The sequence below is a fragment of the Pogona vitticeps genome, chromosome 4 (assembly GCF_051106095.1).
Source record: "Pogona vitticeps strain Pit_001003342236 chromosome 4, PviZW2.1, whole genome shotgun sequence".
In the NCBI taxonomy this organism is placed as follows: domain Eukaryota; kingdom Metazoa; phylum Chordata; class Lepidosauria; order Squamata; family Agamidae; genus Pogona; species Pogona vitticeps.
In genome coordinates, this window is record NC_135786.1 from 95,276,446 (window position 1) to 95,296,786 (window position 20,341).

Genomic DNA, 20,341 nt, shown 5'->3' on the forward strand with positions numbered 1-20,341 from the left:
GCTGTGGGCTAAACTGCAGAAGCCTGTGCTGCAGGGTCAGAAGACCAAGCAGTCGTAAGATCGAATCCACGCGACAGAGTGAGCTCCCGTCGCCTGTCCCAGCTCCCACCAACCTAGCAGTTCGAAAGCATGCAAATGCAAGTAGATAAATAGGGACCACCTCGGTGGGAAGGTAACAGCGTTCCGTGTCTAAGTCGCACTGGCCATGTGACCACGGAAGATTGTCTTCGGACAAAACGCTGGCTCTATGGCTTGGAAACAGGGATGAGCACCGCCCCCTAGAGTCGAACACGACTGGACAAAAATTGTCAAGGGGAACCTTTACCTTTACTTCAGTATACACTATATCTGCCAAATAAATCTTAACTGAATTTTATTTTTTTACTCCTATGTTACATAGGCCAATGGCCTACATCCTTCACCCCTGGATCCACAAGTTTTTCCCCCTTTTTTCTAACAAAACTGCCTCAAACAACTAACAAAACAACTTATATACCAAAACCTTGGATATAACATATTAGATTGAATGTGTTAATATTAAAATTGTTACGATTATGTTAACAGGAGGACAAGAAAACTGATACAAGTAAAGATTAATATGTTGAAAGTAATATTTTTAATATTCTGGCATCTCTTGTTTAGTGCAAAATTAATTATTTTTCTTGTGCAATGGCTGAAGTGTAATTTTTGGTTTATGGGAGTTGAGCATTGAATGTGTATAAACATTTGTGTTTACTCCTGTTACGTGAAAGCATGAGATGTGTGCACAAACCTGGTCAATATGGATGATAGTCAGCTGATGTTGAATGATGATGACAGTTGATTGCAGAGCCTTTATATGTGGCCTGGCAGGGTGTTCAGGACTCTCTTGGTATTTGCATGTTTGTGTAACTTGCAGTGGCTAACTATAGCTAATTGGCAAAATACTGGGGGACATGTGGGTTGCATGCCTAGTCATGTGCCAAAATGTGGTACCCTGCCACCTTGTCAGTGAGCTGCAAATAGCTGCAGCAAGGTACACAGACCATAGGCCAGCACCAGCAGGATTCTGGCTAATACATATTTAAATAGATAGTAGGCATGATGACTGATGAATAAATGAACATTAAAGTCAACAATATGTACATTGACTGGCCAAAGTGCATACTATCCTTTTATGCTAATGCTGCTGCCATTGCAAGAAAGTACTGTTCCTCTTACACTTCTGCTGGAGCAAAATAAAAAAATAAAATAAAATAAAATAAAAACACCAGCTGACAGTTTTCTCAACAGTGTGTCTAAGTGGCTGAAATCCGGTAGCTTTATCTTATACCATGTAAGGTGAATGATGGTCCAAAATGGCTTCCCTATGATGACAAAAATATTAAGGGAGCCTCAAGATCATGTTCCCCCTCCCCCCCAAAAAGCCACATCTGATGAAATCATCAGCCTTATGTAGGACAAATTATGCTGCTGGATTTTAGTCATTATGCCGAGAGTCCCTTTTTCATCAAGGAGGTGAAAAGTATTCATTATAGCCTTACTTCTAAAATAAGTTCTGTTAAACCAGTTGGTCGTTAATCTGTTTAGGTACCCATGTGGGTTCTATCTGTCTTTATAGGATCTTTTAAAAAAGTATAATAATCTTTAAAAATTATTATACTCATGCCATACTTTCCACTGAAAGATAATGCTCAAGATGGTTTATAAACTTTAGGTTTATCTATCAAAATTCATAAGAAAGCTTACAGATTTTAAGTTCATTTATCAAATACATATAGATACATATACTACATTGTATTTATGTGTTCTGTGCTATCAAGTGGGAACTGATGTGTAGCGACCCTAATAGGGCTTTCAAGGTAAGTGAGATATTTAAGGAATGTTTTTGCCAATTCCACTCCCCCAGTGAGTTTCCCTGTCTGAGCGAGGATTTGAACCCTGGTCTCCATAGTCCTAGTCCGTCACTACCCACTAGTCCAGACTAGGCATGCTATATACTACTATATTACATTACATTAAAATATGTAGATCATAGTAAAATGCAGATGTAAGTATACTTCAGTTCATTGAAATCCTGGGCTAAACATTGCATAAACCTGTGTTGGACTATAGCTATATTTATATGCTGTAGTTTTTCCCCCCAGCAGTATTTTAATATTCATGGGTATATGAAGTGAACAAGCAGAAGCAAAACATCCTAAATGTGCAATCCCATACACAATTTGGAGAAGTCCACAAAATCAGCAAGACAATTCTAAATAAAAATGCTTCAGTCCAATTAATTTTGTGCACAAGAAGGAAATGTGGATCTGGCTAGGGTTTTGTTTCCCCTGGAGTGGCTTGAAATATTAAAGAGGTTAATGGCTTTTTATGTTACTGGTACATGTTTTTTGAAGGGGAATATCCCCCCCCCTCATTTTCTACATGTGAGAAATGTGAAAGATATGTCTAGCTCACCAGCTGTTCCAGCTGTTTTCATTGTTGTCTTAGGAGCTACTCAAAAAGTGCAACAGGGTAGCTATGATTCTACAGTTTGAAGACTCTCTGTTAGTGGCACTTGCTTAAATGTGCCTGGAGCACCTTCATAATGTTGCATCAATGAGAAATGGTGTGTTTAGCCAGATCCTAACACTTGAGTGCTTGTATAGCAAGGTTTAGGGTTAAGTTGTTATGCATACACCCATAGTTTTGTATCAGACTTCAACACAGATCTGAAACTTAGCTCAGTTTCCCCTCCCCATAGCCTTGCTAATGACTCTATTTTAATCAGTTCAGTATGGGATATCTCTATTCCCAGTTTAGTTTCTGTACACAAAAGATAAATTGAGGTAGTGAGAGTGGGGGCCCCATACAAACATTCATTTCTTTTTAATCTCTTGCTACATGTAATTATAGCAAAATACCAGGAAGAAGGGTGGCATTTTAGACTGATAGCATCTCTTATAAATGTATATTAGCACACATCTGTTTTCTTTTCAGTATATAAGCAGACCTATGTAACCAGAACTCAGGGATATTGAAAGCTATGTTTCTCTTGGACAGGCTTCTGAAGGTCTCCTTTTCCCCTCTTGTTACATGCTTTCATGTTTGCTTGTTTGTGTGTTGTTTTTCTTCTGAGCTTCCAGGCATGTGCTTATCTTGTATCAAAGCGTCCTTTACTTTGCAGGCTTTATACATACAGTATATGATTGCTTTATTTTGTTTTCTTTTTCTTGGTTTTTCAGATGTAGTTCCTGTCAGGTTCTATGGATTGTGACTTCAGTGAGAACTGAAGTACTTGAACCCCTCACATTTCTGTCTGAAATCTGAGGTGGGGTTTTTGTTCTCACTGTGGAGCCTCTCTTTATAAGTGTAGAGAGGCTCCACATTTATTTATTTATTTATAAGTCCTGAATGGAAATGAAAGAAGGACTCCTCCATCAAAATGTAGATTTCAAACTGTTTATTGAAATTTATCTGAGGGCCATCTCCTGAGATCTTAATTGATGAATAATGTTTTAGTCAATTAACAGTGCCAGCCTTTTCCTGTCTAGCTAGAAGGAGGCCTCATTGAACTCAATGAGTTTACTCCTAGAAGAATTGTCCGAAATTGTAGCCTAAAGTCTTGCATACTTCCCAAGAATAAGTAAATGGGACTGACCACAGACTGTCCAGAGGAGGGAATTATTTTTGCACTTACCTGAGCATACGTCCAATTGAATGTAGTGAGTAAACATGCATAGGTTGTGCTGTGAATCTCCAAAATTTATATATGTACAAAGTGTTAGTTCTGAAGGGGTGAAAAGGGGTTCTCATCGTAGTTGTTTAGTCGTGTCCGACTCTTCGTGACCCCATGGACCAGAGCACGCCAGGCCCTCCTATCTTCCACTGCCTCCCGTAGTTGTGTCAAATTCATGTTGGTTGCTTCGCAGACACTGTCCAGCCATCTCATCCTCTGTCGTCCCCTTCTCCTCTTGCCTTCACACTTTCCCAACATCAGCATCTTTTCCAGGGAGTCTTCTCTTCTCATAAGATGGCCAAAGTACTGGAGCCTCAGCTTCAGGATCTGTCCTTCCAGTGAGTACTCAGGGTTGATTTCCTTTAGAATTGATAGGTTTGTTCTCCTTGCAGTCCAGGGGACTCTCAAGAGCCTCCTCCTGCACCACAATTCAAAGGCATCAATTCTTCGGCGGTCAGCTTTCTTTATGGTCCAGCTCTTACTTCCATACATCACGATAGGAAAAACCATAGCTTTGACTATTCAGACTTTTGTTGGCAAGGTGATGTCTCTGCTTTTTAAGATGCTGTCAAGGTTTGTCATCGCTTTCCTCCCAAGAAGCAGGCGTCTTTTAATTTCGTGGCTGCTGTCACCATCTGCAGTGATCATGGAGCCCAAGAAAATAAAATCTGTCACTGCCTCCATATCTTCCCCTTCTATTTCCCAGGAGGTAATGGGACCAGTGGCCATGATCTTAGTTTTTTTTTTATGTTCAGCCTCAGACCGTTTTTTGCACTCTCTTCTTTCACCCTAATTACAAGGTTCTTTAATTCCTCCTCACTTTCTGCCATCAGAGTGGTATCATCAGAGGTTGTTGATATTTCTTCCGGCAATCTTAATTCTGGCTTGGGATTCCTCCAGTCCAGCCTTTCGCATGATGTATTCTGCATATAAGTTAAATAAGCTGGGGGACAATATACAGCCTTGTCGTACTCCTTTCCCAATTTTGAACCAATCAGTTGTTCCATATCCAGTTCTAACTGTTGCTTCCTGTCCCACATATAGGTTTCTCAGGAGATAGATAAGGTGGTCAGGCACTCCCATTTCTTTAAGGACTTACCATAGTTTGCTGTGGTCCACACAATCAAAGGCTTTTGCATAGTCAATGAAGCAGAAGTAGATGTTTTTCTGGAACTCTCTGGCTTTCTCCATAATCCAGCACATGTTAACAATTTGGTCTCTAGTTCCTCTGCCCTTTCGAAATCCAGATTGTACTTCTGGGAGTTCTCGGTCCACATACTGCTGAAGCCTACCTTGTAGGATTTCGAGCATAACCTTGCTAGCGTGTGAAATGAGTGCAATTGTACAGTAGTTGGAGTATTCTTTGGCACTGCCTTTCTTTGGGATTGGGATGTAGTCTGATCTTTTCCAGTCCTCTGGCCACTGTTGAGTTTTCCAAACTTGCTGGCATATTGAATGTAGCACCTTAACAGCATCATCTTTTAAGATTTTAAATAGTTCTACTGGAATGTTATCACCTCCACTGGCTTTATTGTTAGCCAGGCTTTCTAAGGCCCACTTGACTTCACTCTCCAGAATGTCTGGCTCAAGGTCAGCAACTACACTGTCTGGGTTGTCCGGGACATCCAGATCTTTCTGGTATAATTCCTCTGTGTATTCTTGCCACCTGCTTCTGTGAGGTCCCTCCCATTTTTATCCTGAAAAAAAGGGGTTCTAGATTAGGGTAAATAACGGCATCTTCCAGCTTAATCTGAAAATCCTCTTGTAGGTGATCATTTGGAAAAGTTACCCTGCTGGCTGAGTGATTTGGAGGAATGCAGTCCAAAAAAGGGAACTTTTCCAACCTAGGATTCAGATCTCTGGTAAGAGCAGTCTGGTCCTCTCCCTGTAGCCTGTGGTTCTCAGTAACTGCCTTGGTTATCAGAAAAAAAGGGGAGGGGCTCTCTGTCCCCATTCGTGATCAGAGGACAAACTTCAGTCATGTTTAGTCTGGTTGGTTCATTTTTTTAAACAGATCTCAGAGATTCATGTTGGAATCTAATTTTCACATAATGGCCTAAAACAAGACAATTACAGTTTCTACTCGGCCCAGAAATTTTTGGTTACCAGAACTGAAATTTGAGCTTTTTCACACAAAAATCCACTCCCGGTCCCCCATCTCTCCTTTCTTCCCAGAGCACAGGGTGAGAAAGACTTCCAATCTCTGATTTTGTTAAGCAGCTGAGAATTCTGAAATCCATGTCTACTTGTTGGATTGTATTCTCGAAGGCTGTTGTTGGATTTCTTGGGAGGCTCTAGATCCTTGAGAATGACTGCCCTTCGTGTATTCTTCTCAGGGTCAATATTTTTTTTAAAGGATGGAATGAGTTAAAATAAGCTCAAGAAGTAAGCCAGACAATCAGATTTACTCCAAAAGATTGATTTATTTACTGTAAAGTATGTATACCATACAGTCTTGTGGAATCTCCAATTAGCTCATATTAGAATTATCGGTGGAGTGGCCTTATTAGTACAGCTATGTGCTTCACAGTATTTTGCCACCAGTGTTATTAAAATTCCTGTTCACATTCTGTGTTTGGATAAAACATTCCAGAGATTAAGGACTGCACATTCTTAGCATATGTAAGAGGGAAACAAACAACAAAGCAAAGACTTGGACTAGAGTGAGAGCAGGGAGCCAAGGCATCATCCATTGTCTGGTTACTTTAAAAAGATAAAAATTAGGCCTTATCCTGTAGGATGGAAAAAAATTCACGTTCCAAGACAGAATACCTATGATTGCACAATGCATGGAATAAACCTATGAGCACTGCTATTGATTTGCTTCTTTATTTAAGTACTGCTTTTCTAGGCCAAATATTTTTCTTTTCAGGACAGCTTACAATATAGCTAAGCTATGATAAAGGCAGTATAAAAACAATGAAAGTTCAATAGGAAAAATTCTTTGGGGAGCCTCTTCCAGTGCAGAAGTTAAGATACCAGTGCATGAATGTTAGATTATAATGGGACATGATAGTTGGTCCACTGGAAAGAGAAACTGTGGGGGGGGAAAAAGAAACAAACAAGCAGCCCTTCTTGGGGGGGGGGCATACGCAGGTGCTTTTATGCAGATACCCAAAGCGTCCAAGCAAAGATGGGAGAGCTGGAAAATTTGGTGGCTAGGGATAACATTGATATAGTGGCCATAACGGAAACCTGGTGGAATTCAGAGAACCAGTGGGATATGGCAATCCCAGGCTATAAACACTATAGGAGGGATAGGGAGGGGCATGTTGGAGGTGGGGTGGCCATCTATGTCAAAGAAGGGATAGAGTCCAGCAGAATGGAGAGGGAAGGCAGGTCTGACTCCATCATAAAACAGCCAACATTATAATGCCATTGCACAAAACACTGGTAAGGCCACACCTGGAGTATTGTGTACAGCTCTGGTTGCTGCACCTCAAGAAAGACATTGTGGAACTGAAAAAGGTGCAGAAGAGAGCAACTAAAATGATGACTGGGCTGGGGCGCCTCCCTTGTGAGGAAAGGCTACAATGTTTGGGGCTCTTTAGAGAAAAGGCACCTGATAGAGGACATGATTGAGATGTATACAATTATGCAGTGGATGAATAAAATGGATAGAGGGAAGCTCTTTTCCCTCTCACTCAATACCAGAACCAGGGGACATCCACGCAAATTGAGTGTTGGGAGAGTAAGAACAGACAAAAGAAAAGATTTCTTTACCCTGTGGAACTCCTTGCCACAAGATGTGGTGATGACATCTGACCTAGATGCCTTTAAAAGGGAATTGGACAGATATCTCGAGGAAAAGTCCATTGCAGGTTACTAACTAACTAACTAACTAACTAACTAACTAACTAACTAACTAACTAACTAACTACATGCATACATACATACATACATACATACATACATACATACATACATACATACATACATACATACATACATACATACATACATACATACATACATACATACATGGAAGTTACCTCAAAATGCCAGATGCAGGGGAGGGGATACCAGGACAGGTATCTCGTTGCCTCGTGTGCTCCCAGAGGCATCTGGTGGGGCCACTGTGAGGTACAGGAAGCTGGACTAGATGGGCTGTTCCAGCAGGGCTCTTCTTATGTTCTTAAGTTTAGAGATAGGACACTCACTTCATTTGGAGCAAACATTTGAAACTTGTTCATCTTGAAATTTTCTATATGATCTGTTCCTACATTTGGGAGCATCATTCCCTCTTTAAAAATTCCTTGAATGCCTTCCCTCGTCTCTTTTAAAGATCCAGAGTAAAAATATATTTTTTAAAAATTAAATTTAAAAAACATAAAAATGTGATCAATATTTTTTATTATCAAAATAAGCACGTATCTTTTTTCTTTTCACAGAATGTTAGTAAGCAGCATCTTAACAACTATGTAATGTAACTTTAGAAATAGCAAAATCAAAACAAATTGAATGTGAAGGACAACAAAAATTTTACAATCTTGTGTCTCCCACCCTGAATTTCTTCATTCCTCATGGGGTGCCTGTGATCCGGCCCAGTTATATCATACAGGGGAACAGGACATTGACAGCTACTACACAGTTGTGTTTCTTGGGCATGCCAATGTTGGCTTGAGCATCCCAGTATGTGGATAAAGAAATATTGGCAAATTAATAGAGTTCTACTTGGAGGAACTTGCAGTTTACAACTGGGACTTCATGATCCCATTCATCCTTCGTATTTCTATACATGACTTCAAGGGCTGTCTAGGGAAGATGAAGCTATCAGTGGTACAAATAATAATGATCATGTATCAACAATGTGATATGTGTACTCAAGTAAATTCTGATTTATAGCGACCCTTTCCAGGGTTTTCTAGGTATAAAAGTACTCAGAAAGGGTTTACCATTCCCTTCTTCTGAGAGCGCTCTGGGGGACTGTGCAGCGTGCCCCATGATACATAGGCTGGACCTTTCTCCCAAGAGGCATAGTGAGGAATCACTCTAGGGCTCCACAGTCAGTCACCCAACTCACTGAGCTATTTAGCCAGTGTCTTAACAGCAGAATACCAAAATAACTTTTTTGGCCTCAACAGAGTTTAAAAACTTGGCTCTTTAGGCAGGCCTTCCCTCCAGTCAATTAATTTATTTTCTGTTGCTGTTTCTTAACTATTTCCGTCTTGATAATGTAGATATATAGACACTTGATTTTAGGTTTTACTATGTATGTTATTTTATCTTGTTTATTCATGTAAGCCGTCCCTTTAGACTTTGTCTAGAGGGGTGGGGTATAAATTCAATAAAAGTAAATTAAAGAGTTGCTGAAATGAAAAGAGCTTAAAGGTAACCATGAATGGGCTTCCATGCAAAAACACTGCACAGTTCAGTTCTGGTACTGAAAACAAATTCCCAGGTTCAAAATGTGTCCAGAAACACATTTTTTAAATTCCTTGTTAATGTATGTTACAGCTGGAAAGAAAAGCATGAGGCCCACCCCTCCCTTTTTAATCTGTTGCTAAAAACAGCACAAAGTTGGGTTTGAATTGGATTTATTGACTCAAGAAAGAAAAGTGTAGACTTTAGTTTGCAACATCTGACAGGAATTTTTGGAAGTTATTCATAGGGTCAGCCAATATGTTGGAAGCCGCTTGATAGCAGTATGCAACAACAACGAAGCAGTACACACTGTTGTCCACAGGATGGAGAGCTTAGATAATAATTCATACACTGAGCAAGCTACGTATTTCAGCTCTGTTTAAATGAGGTGGAGGTGTCTACAATCCAGTGTAGTTTATCAGTGCCAGTCTTCTAAGAAGCCCGTAAAACTTACTAACATATATATTTTTCCTACATGTCCATGTTGAGTACAGAGAAGAGATTGGGGAGCACATCCCTCATGGCTGCCACAGAAACCGCAGCGTCTTAACAAGCTTTTAGGGCAGGGGAATTGCTTTCTCCCTAGGCAGCTAGTGGAGGCACAATGGGGCTAAGGAATATCCTTTCTTTACTTCAGGGGTGGGCTGCCTCTGGCCAACAAATTCACATTGGATTTTTCTGGAACTGGAATTCAGCCCCAGTAACCTGAATTTGGCAAGCAGCACTGCAGAAGTTGCACCTGGAAGCCCGTGGCCATTGTGGCAGTTCTCTGTGGTACAGAAGGGTGTCAAAAGGCACAGACTACCACCACTAGAGCTTTGTGGAAGGGTGGTTATGTCACTTTCCTTCCTAGGAGGAAAGGGGAAGAAGGAAAGTCTTCATTCTTGCCACAACGCCAAATGTTGGTGGCTTGCTTTTTGCTGTGGTGGTATAGCAACTGGAACAGAAAAAAGTGGGGACAGCAGAGGTGGCAAAATATGCAGGGATGTGATGTATGTAGGCTATGTGGTGCCCACCCCGTCTTATTCCATGCCCTGCACAAAATACTAAGACTGACAGAGCAGGCATGTAGAGGTCTGTCTCTCTGTTGCTGGCTCACTTTCTTTATCTCTATGAAAATGTTTTCTTTCCTTTGGCTAGTAGAATTAATAACACCATGCCATCAAATTGATTCCAATTTACGGCAACCCTTTTCAGGGTCTTCTAGGTAGGGATTACTCAAGTTGTTTACAATTCCCTTCTTCTAGGGTTGTGTGGAATTGTGCAGCTTGCCCATGACCACACAAGTTGGCTCTTCTCCCAGGAGACCCAGTGGGGAATCAAACTCTAGATCCCATCTTCACAGCTATGTACTCCAACACACTGAGATACCCAGCTGGCTTTGGCTACTAAGCAAGCTGTTAAACCCTGTCCATGATCCCTAACTTTTTTTCCTACTGGGATCTTGTTCTTAGCGCCGCAACTAAATCACTAACCCACTTATATTTTGCTAGAATTTAGAACAGATCATATAATGCTTTGAGAGAACAATAATGAAAGCTTAGTGCTCATATGATATATTTTGCACACATAAATAGCTCCTGTGGAATATACTAACAGGGTGCAATCTGGAGTCCATTCAAAATAGCAGGGACCACTATTGAGGCTGTTTTATCAGGCAGCAGTTGCTTAGGAAGTGGCAGCAGGGTGTGCCAGGAGCAATATGTGCTGTGTAGCTTGCCACATGTCTCCTTAAGTGTTTCTGCTGTCTTCAGAATTGGTATAGAATTCAACTGCCAATCTAATGGACTTTTGTGCATGGAATTGGTAGGAGGCCCCGTTACGTCAAGCAGTAAAATGTCTTGGACTGGGTCAAGCAAAAAAATACATCCAGTCCACTAGGGCCTCCTGCTAGGTTTGAACTTGCTTGTGTGAACCAGAATTTTATCAGACTATCGCAGCAGGAGAAAATTAACTGAAATATGGATCAGCAGAATGATTTCTTCTAAGTAAATCTGTCAATTTCTCTTCTTGTTTTTCCAAGTTCACCCTCCATCGCATTCCCAGAAGCCGGGAAATCCATCAGTCATGGAGCTCTTCAGCGCTTACAACTTTGCATTCCATGTTTTCCTCTCTTCCTTTGACCTTCAGACTCAAGCCAGATTTGGTACGTAAAACTATACTGTAGAAATAAAGAAGATCAACGTTCCAAAAAGGAAATAGCTGTTCAGAGGTCAACAGTTCTTTATAGCTTACCTCCATAAATTTAGGGGTGATACCTGCCAAAGTTATTTCCTTTGATTGGGTTGGTTCACACATCATTCTAAGCCGTAGGGAGGCAATCTGGTGTTCTTCAGACATTTTTGAACCACACTTTGCTTAATTTCTGGCCATTGCCAGATTGGCTGAGGTTTGTGGTGAGTGTAGTCCAAAGCATATGGAAGGTGCCCACTTGACTGTGCATTAAATCCTCATTCAGCCTAGTGGTCGTGAGCTGCAGTGAATCTCACAGTTCTCTTCCTGTCCAACTTATTTATTTATTTATTTATTTAATTTATATGCCGCCCACACTACCCAAAGGTTGGCATATAAGGTCCAGCATGGCCACAAAGCGGAACTTGGAAGGTTTTCTTTCTGTTGTCACTTGAACACTGCTTCTCACATTGTTGGAAATGAATAAACTATGGTGAATCTTAACTGTGACTTGTTTAAAACATGCTAACTGTAAACTTGCTTGATTAAACAAACCACAGTTGATTTTAAACCATAGTTTAAGTTTCAGATATAACACTACATTCTAGAAGGAAACACTTCTTATCTTCCTTTTTTTAGCCATACAGGAGGAGAAGACAGAAGGGAGGAGGGGGAACATCCAAAGCTGCCTGCAGGTGTTTTTTTGCAGCGAGAAGTCCGATAGGAGTCTCTCATTCGGTGTTCTTGTTTTCTTGTCAGCCATTCTGATGCCATATAAACAAGTATTTGGGGATAGACACAGAAGTGTGGAAAGTCTGGATGAAAAGTCCCTTTTATTCAAATAAAGTTTCAAAGGAGTCACTTTAACTTCGTCACACTGATTCTGTGTCTCTGATACTGACACTAAAGGCAACACTCAGAAGGTAGAGACCGATACCTTAAGCAGTGTAATTGTGCTCTGCAACTATTACCTGAGGTGGCTTCTCACTTCTGACCCACCTGCAAGCCAGTCATAAACTGTGACAAAGTTGAGAGTCTAAGTAGTAAATCAGTAACTAGCAGAAGCACCTTGGATGATAAACAGAGTCAATGAAATCTTTGTACCACTCTTCTTCAACAGCTTTCCACTCTTTTTCAGTTCACTTCTAAGCAAAGCTTGGACAAATTACTTTCAACTACAATTCTCTGAATTCCCCCATGGGCATACTGGTTGGGGAATTTTGTTTGCTATAGGTAAGAAAAATAACATTTTAAGGTCTGGTACTAATATGCTAGGCTAGACAGCTGCTATCAAACAGGATTTAAGAAACAGGTTTTGGTGTCTTTCAGTTCTTGCTTATCCCTAAACTTGGAATTGGCATCTGGAGGGCCAAGGGCCAAATTTGTCGACCCCAAAATTACCACATGCTCCCTCCACTTTTTCACTTGCCAACTCTGAAGCAACAGAACTATGAAGAGCTGTGGAGAGTGCTGGATTGGGCTCCGTCTGTCCTTACAAACCAGATTGGGGGGGGGGGCTTGTAAGGATGATTGAAGCTGCAGTCCAGGACTCTCCCCGTACAATAGTTGCTGACCAGTTCTAAATGAAAAAACAAACAAACATGTTTTTGTGAGTTCGTCCCTATATTCACCTTTCACATTCCTGTACATAGATTTTCTGTTTTCATTAAAGAAGTAAAATGCCTCAGTTCTGATCAAACAGGCCATCTTTATGAGATGAGTACATAAGGATGCTTGTTGTTACAGTATGTGGTTATATTTAATTAGCATCAATGGTATTGAGTTTCCATTATAAGGGAAATTGTCCAGAAAATCAGACAGAGCAGTATATTACTGTGGGAGACGATGTGGAAAAATCAAAGGAGAAAGGGTGTCACTATTCTGTAAATCAACCAGTCTTTTGTTTACTGGAGAAAATAGCTGTGGCATGTACTGCTAACAGCAGTTACCAAGTTTGCTCTTCTCTGGATTACCTCTAGGGCTTTTTCATTTGAAAAAGCAATGCCAGAAAGGACACCACTGCTGCCAGACTGCCATGTAGACTTTACATTGAAATATCCCTTGTGATTTTAATTTTTAAAAAAGTTGTGTAATAGCACTTCAGAAGCCCACAGTGTGAGGGCAGTGGATAGTGGTTTTGATAGTGAATGATAGAATTTTCTACCGCTTATGGTTAGGAGCAACAGCAATAGCTATCAGGTATTTTGATAATGCTGGCTTCTAAGCTGGTTTACCTCATTAGTAAAAACACACAAAGGTCCTAAATCAAAAACAAAACATAGGCAAAAGGAGAAACAAAAATACTGTGACACATTTAAGGCTTTCTTCAGAAATGTCGTACATGCTTGGCTTTTAATAGTGTGTATAGGTTGATCATAATTTTTAAAATCTAGTCTTAAGCTTAAAAACAGACTGATCAACAACTTGTATCTGAAGAACTGTAATTTACAAAAGCCCTGTTTTAGAAACACCAAAATACTTTTTTTGTTTTGTTCAGGGGTTTAAACAGACTAAGGGTACAATCAGATTGCATTTGCATTGTGGACTGTTTGTGGCATGTGCAAACTATTTGCCCATGATTGCACCACACATGGGCAATAGCAATGAAGCCGGAATCTGATCCGTGCTCATGTTGGACCTTTTTGGTCCAGCATCAGAGCTATTCTTTTTTGGAGGGCAGGCTGGAACAATTCCTGCCCAGACAGTAGGGTCCCTTTAAGGAAGATGGTTCCCAGGAGAGCTGCCCCTTCAAAGTGTGATCAGACAAAATTGCTGTCTGCTGTCTGATCACGCCCTAACGTAGCATTCTGCTACTCTCTAATTTTACATTTCTTGAGTAGTTTGGGTTGGATGGGGGGCGGAGTTCTCACTTTATCAAGAAGATGACATTTTCTGTATACAGCTCAAATATTTTGGCGCTATGGGTAGATCGGTATTTTTCACCCACTGTTCCGTGAACAGCTGTGGAAAGATGGGCACTGCCTGATGTGGTGTACCAGCCCTGATGTAGCGATCTTTCTGAAAACTCCTTATGACTAGGTTTGTGAAATAGCTAAGAATGTGAGCTTCAGTTAGGAAATCCATGTTTTAAACCTGTCTTCAGCTGTGGGCTCTCTAAGTAGCTATGGCTCGGGACATGGGAAGAATGTGGATTTTGAAGCAAATTCATGTGAACTTCACTTCCTGGGTAAAAGTCTTGAATCAGGTGAGGAGACTGACTTCAGAACTGATATCCCAGCTGAACTCCATGACAACACTAGTCTTCTAATCTTGCCTTTTCTTTCTTATTTTCATTTTCTTTTTGTAGATACCACTCACCTTGTGAGGCTAGTAGATGTGGCTAATGGAAGCAATTTCCAGGCATGTTGTACTGAAAAAAACGAAATACTGCTTCCATGAGACCCATCATGTCTCCCCCCCCCTTCCACTCACCCCAAGCTTCCATGAGAGGAGGAACACTTTATTATGTCCTTTCCTTTCCAAGGAAAATTGTAGCTGGATTTCAAAACGCATTGCAGGTGCTAGCGCCTTCAGAAGGCCGATATCTGTTAACAAACAAACAAATAAATAAACAGGCATACTTTTTCATGAATAACTTCAGAAGGTTAAAAAAATGATTTCTTCAAAAATCCACATGGAAATGGGACATAAGGGGCTTGCTTACTAGTGAATGCATGTGTAATCATACAAACCCAATTAATTCAAACCAGGCCAATCTGCTTTTTCCCCTCCAGTTCCTGTCCAGTATCTGTAGCATCGAACTGAGCATACTGGCTTACCAAAAAGAAAGAAAGCAAGAGAGAGATTGTTGAAATAATGACTGTTCACACACAACAGGAAGACAAAATTCCAGAGAATAAGGAATGCCAGAGAATTATGCGTGAATGAGCTTTGTTCTGTAGTAATTCCTCCATAGCTCATGGTTCTGTTAAACTTTAAAGCTGTCAAAGAATCCACTTCTTGCCTTCCTTTGCTTCCCCTTTCCTACCTCCCCCCCCCAATAGCCTACAGCTGTGGGTCTTGAGTAAGAGGGCAGTCCCCAAAATGCCTCACAAGTTTAAAAAGTTGTGTATGCATTGAGTCTATGAAGCAGGGCCAAGATAATCATCACCATGTTGCAACAGAGAGAGGTGGGGATCAATGCTAATTGGTTCCAACTTGACAGGAGATAACATAACATATAAGATAGCTGTCCTATAGTACTTAGTGTTATAGTGCTATTTATCCAGGCTGAAATTAATTTGGGCTGTATAGCTCATTTTGGTTGCATAATCTATAAAGCTAATTTTAAAAAAATACAAAAGAAAAAAATAGGCATGATCCAGCCAAAGCTAAGCAAGTTGCCATTTCCTTCCCGCCCTTCTAGTTCTATATACAGAAGTTGACCAGATGGACACCTGAATTTTACTTCAGTCATAGAGACAGAACAACCTCCTGCACTGTACCCCAGGCAATGGGCTGGCTGATGGGTTGCAGGGCAAAAACATCTCTGTCCTTCACTGTCCCCCACCCCACCCCCATTTACTTCCCTTTGACAGTGATTTGAGTGTCTCCTTTGCCTTTAGATTAAGAAATTAAACCTTCATCTACTGCATGCTCTTCCATCCTCATCCTCATCTTAGAACAGAGCTGGAAGGGACCCTATGGATCATCGAGTCCAGCCCCTGTCTAGGAGGGACAGTGGGGAATCAAACTCCTGGCCTCTGGCTCTGCAGCCAGACGCCTAAATCGCTGAGCTATTCAGCAGTTTCCTGCCTTCAGTGTCAAGCAGACTGAGAATGCCTTGTCTTTTAACAAAAGATCTTTAGTAAACAATCTAAGTAAAAATTAATCAGTTTGAAAGGGGAGCTCACCTCCAGTTCTGATCAACTGGCTTCTATTAAAAACTAAAAAAAAAAAAATAGAGATTAATTGCCTTCTCCTGTACAGTCTCTCAGAAGACAGATCTGATAACAACTAAATGGGAGAGTTATGGAGCATTTGATCAGGTTTTCCCCTTATTAGATCTGTTTTTAAAAGAAAATAGCTTGGTATCATGCAGCTTTGCTAATATACGGCACAGACATTTTATCGGAATCAGAGTATCTAGTTTTGAGCTTGAGAGCACACAGAATGACCATGTATACAGTATTTAACTGCCTTTGGGTGAGAGTGCATTTACCGAACCACTGAGCACCACATTCTTGGCTGACTCCCAGCTCCCCGAAGGTTTACAAGCCCTTGGAGGGGTGGAACCAAAAGTTAGTTTTGAGTTGACGGCGTTTATCAGCCATGCCTGCCATGGAACTCAACATCCTAAGCATTAAAAATAGGAAACATCAAGTAAAATGTTAAATGGTTCCAAAAATATAGAGTTGCTGGGTTGGAATTTATGGAGAGTCTAGGCATTAATCTGCGTAGGCAGCTTTCCTCCCTCCTCCTCGTGTTTCTACCGTACTGTTAATAGGGAGGTAGTAGGATTTTGGAATGCTTTTAAAAAGTCATTTGTGTTGATTAACAACTGATCCTGCAAATTCTTGAGCCCTCCCAAACTCCTCTTGACTGTGGGGAAAAATTTGGAGAGCTTAAGGAATGCAAAATTAAGCAAGTACAGTAAGAACAGACTAGCTTTCACCTTGTTGGAATAGGATTGGTCTTCATGGGTAAAAATCAACCATTCACAAATATGCATACATTTTGCACTACCGTAGGCTGTGGAATTTAGCATTCTGAATGGATCGTCAAAGAAAGGTGGTGATTTATAAATTTATTGTATTTGCATCTTGCCTCTCCTCTGGGGGCATGAAAGTAGCATAGAAGCTTCTTGTCCCCCATCATTTTAGCTTTAACAACAACCTTGTGAAGTGTGTACAGCGCAGAAACAATGAGAATGGCTTTGGACTTTGTGGTTGTGCTTGACATTTCCCAGCATAACCATCAGACCACTGCACCAGGAGAGGAGAACATTTGCTTCTCTTCTTGGCATGGTCTGTGCTGTGGAGATTCCCTGTCCAGTTTCTGTAGGATCCTGGGGAAAGCCCTTCTTTCCCCAACGTCTCCCTCTGCAAACCATTCACCTTCCTAATGAGGAGAGCCAGTGGTTTTGAGTGGTGGGATCCAGCTGATATCTTCAATCTCTGATCAGAGATCACTGGATCTCTCCTCCATTAACCTAGTTATACCATTTGGGAAACAAAAGGAGAACTTCCCTGTTCACTGCTTGGAAATAACAAGAGGATTCTAGTGTCCTATGCAATGTTCTAGTTGGCTGAGTGCTCCTATAGCATTGGAACTCAGGGCCTTTTCTCTGCATGGAAATATTTGAAATGAGCGTGGAGGTGGGACAGGATCTGGTGATGTCAGGGAAAGAGTTCATCCCACCCTTTGATATTATCCATCCCAGTGGATCAGTCCTGGGAAGCAATGCATCCCTTAGATCTAAAAGAGTTCCTGTTCCGCGCACATAATATACTTGTATATTTCATTCTGTAACATTATGTTGCCCCGGTATGGAAGTCCCCTAAACTCACTTGATCCATAGAAATATTTTTGTAGACTGTCTTTCTACATTTTTTATTATTATTATTATTATTATTATTATTATTATTATTATTATTATTATTATTATTATTATTATTATTATTATTATTGTTGTTGTTGTTGTTGTTGTTGTTGTTGTTGTTGTTGTTGTTGTTGTTGTTGTAATTATTATTATTATTATTACTATTATTATTACTATGATTATGATTATGATTATGATTATGATTATGATTATGATGATTTTGATTTTGATTTTGATTTTGATTTTGATTTATACCCCACCTATCTGGGCGACTCGTCCACTCTAGGCGGCTATCCTTAATCTTTTCTGGCTTGACAAGAGAGCGTGAGCGAGCTATTTTGCTGCTTGGGCAGTGGGCACTAGAGAGTCATTCTGCTCCTCAAGAGGCAACAAACAAGTGTTCTTTACAATCTTGCAAATTCAGGTTGCAGGGAAGGGAGCAAGCAGGCAAAGAGCAAACACCTTAACCAGGTTGTTCCACTGCTTCCTTCATATAGAAGGATATTGGGTTTACTTATGCTTTGAGCAGGCCAAATTTACTTATGCTTAGAGTAGGCCCATCAAAATCAATGAGACCTAAGCAAAACATGAGTAACTTTGGTTCACTTATTTCAAGAGGTCTGGAGTCAAGCCACTACATGAACATTGTTCTGTAGTAATTCCTTCATAATTCAAGGTTCTTCAAAGCCACCAAAGAATTTACTTCATTTCTTCCTTTGGTTTGTCTTCTCGATCTCTACCCCATCATTGCCTACTACTGCTGATCTGGAGTAAGAGGGCACTCCCCCAGTTTTCATATGTCTCATGAATTTAAAAAGTTTTATATACCTTGATGCAGTAAAGCTAGGCCAAATTTATTATTATCATATTGCAGTGGAAAGAGGTGGGTGCCAATGCTGCGTGGAGAGGAAAAAGTAACTTTGAGCAAGCTGTAGTGCATTAAAATATATGATAAAGAAGATGTGGTAGTCATCAAGGTACAACAAGACTTGCTTCTTTGTTTGTTCGCTTGTTTGTTTGGGCCTAAGTCTGTCTTGGAAGTTTATGGTTTAGGTACAGTTGAAGCTGAGGACCTACAAACCTGTGCCCTTTAAAAGTTTGAGTGCTTTGAGGAGTTTTGTTTTATTTTAATATATTTCGTTTAGAAAAAGCTGTTTGGCAAGCTATTTTTCTAGAAGATTTTTCCATTTGCACAGGGTCCTTTTCATCACCAAGAGAGCATTCAGTCACACAGAAACCATGCTTGCAAAAGTTACTTTTGTGGGACACAGCATCCAGAGTTCTTCAATTAGTGTGGCCAATAAGTGTTGTAGTCCAAAGAGTAACTTTTCCACAATGTGCTCATGCCAACAAGCACAGCGTCCAGGAAAGACTTTGCTCCTTTATTCTGCTAGCTGATGTAGGGCACTCTAATGTTTTTCTGCCTCCTGTACAAAAAAAGAGAGAGTGATATAGCCAGGATTACATCTGGCTTCCTTAATCTTAATGGGTTTCATACTTGTTTACAGCTGGATAGATTGAAGGCAGCCATCTCATTTGAGGCTGAGCACAATACAGTGTTTAGGCATATAGCCAAGTGCTCCATGCCATTTGGTTGCCATATCTCCTAAGAGTGCCAGGATAGGCTCCCTGAAATGGAAAGATGGGGGAATGTGCCCCTCCGTGTTTTCATACCCCATTTTGAAGATGAGTAAGCACTGTAAGATGCCAGATTTTTGAGCTTGTTAAATTCACCATAACAAACAGTTACATTTGTTATAGAAACGCTCACACAATGGAACTATATGAAAGGCGATCTTTATTTCACTTAGCTAAGACTTTCCATTCTCTCTCCAGTTCACCAAATGTCTTAAGTTCATAGCACTTCAGTAGCATGCTACACTGGATAATAAGATATTGTTCTTTTAGATCATGATTTCTATTGGTTCCCTGTCCTGCCCTTACTGATGGAGTAAGTTCAAAACATTGGGCTATTTTCCCATTTGTTTTTAGTGCTTTTTCTTCAACTCTGAACATAAAACTCTGCTGTTGTTTTGGTTTTGGTTTACCTATGAGTCCTTTAGATAAGGTTATGATTTTTTAATTTCTTAAAAATAGAAGTATTAAAAGTAGACCTTTTTTGTAAATTATTTTGTAGAATTTCCCTCATAACGTCTCTGAATTATGCTACTCTCTAATTTTACATTTATTGAGTAGTTTGGGTTGGATGGGGAGAGGGGAGTTATTTCACTTTTTCAAGAAGATGACAGTTTCTCTGTACTTAGTGCTATGGGTAGATTGGTATTTTTCACCCACTGTTCCCTGAAGGGTTGCCAAAACATGGGTATAGCCTGATATGGTGTACTAGGCCTGGCCAAAACACGGCAATCTACTGACAATACAGAATGTACTCAAAATATGTCCTGTGATATTTTCCAGTGTTAGAGAATTCTAGGTTCATCTCTGGGTGATTTGATTTAAATGAAATTGATTTAAATCGTGATTGAAAACACAATATAAATTTTAAACATCAGATGTTTTGACAATTTAAATTTTAAAAAATCATTTAAAAACATTTACATCAT

General features: G+C 40.3%; 1 protein-coding gene across 3 annotated transcripts in view; it reads left to right on the forward strand.

The window, feature by feature from the left end:
• Positions 1-20,341, forward strand: part of ALG14 (ALG14 UDP-N-acetylglucosaminyltransferase subunit) — a 36,977-nt gene that overhangs the window by 3,280 nt on the left and 13,356 nt on the right. For 2 of the 3 annotated variants that reach the window (XM_020788642.3, XM_020788643.3), the window contains exon 3: positions 11,088-11,210. The exons of the other annotated variant lie outside the window; for it this stretch is intronic. In XM_020788642.3, the coding sequence (XP_020644301.3) occupies positions 11,088-11,210 (123 nt within the window). The remainder of the gene's footprint in view (positions 1-11,087; positions 11,211-20,341) is intronic. 3 annotated transcript variants of the gene reach the window in all.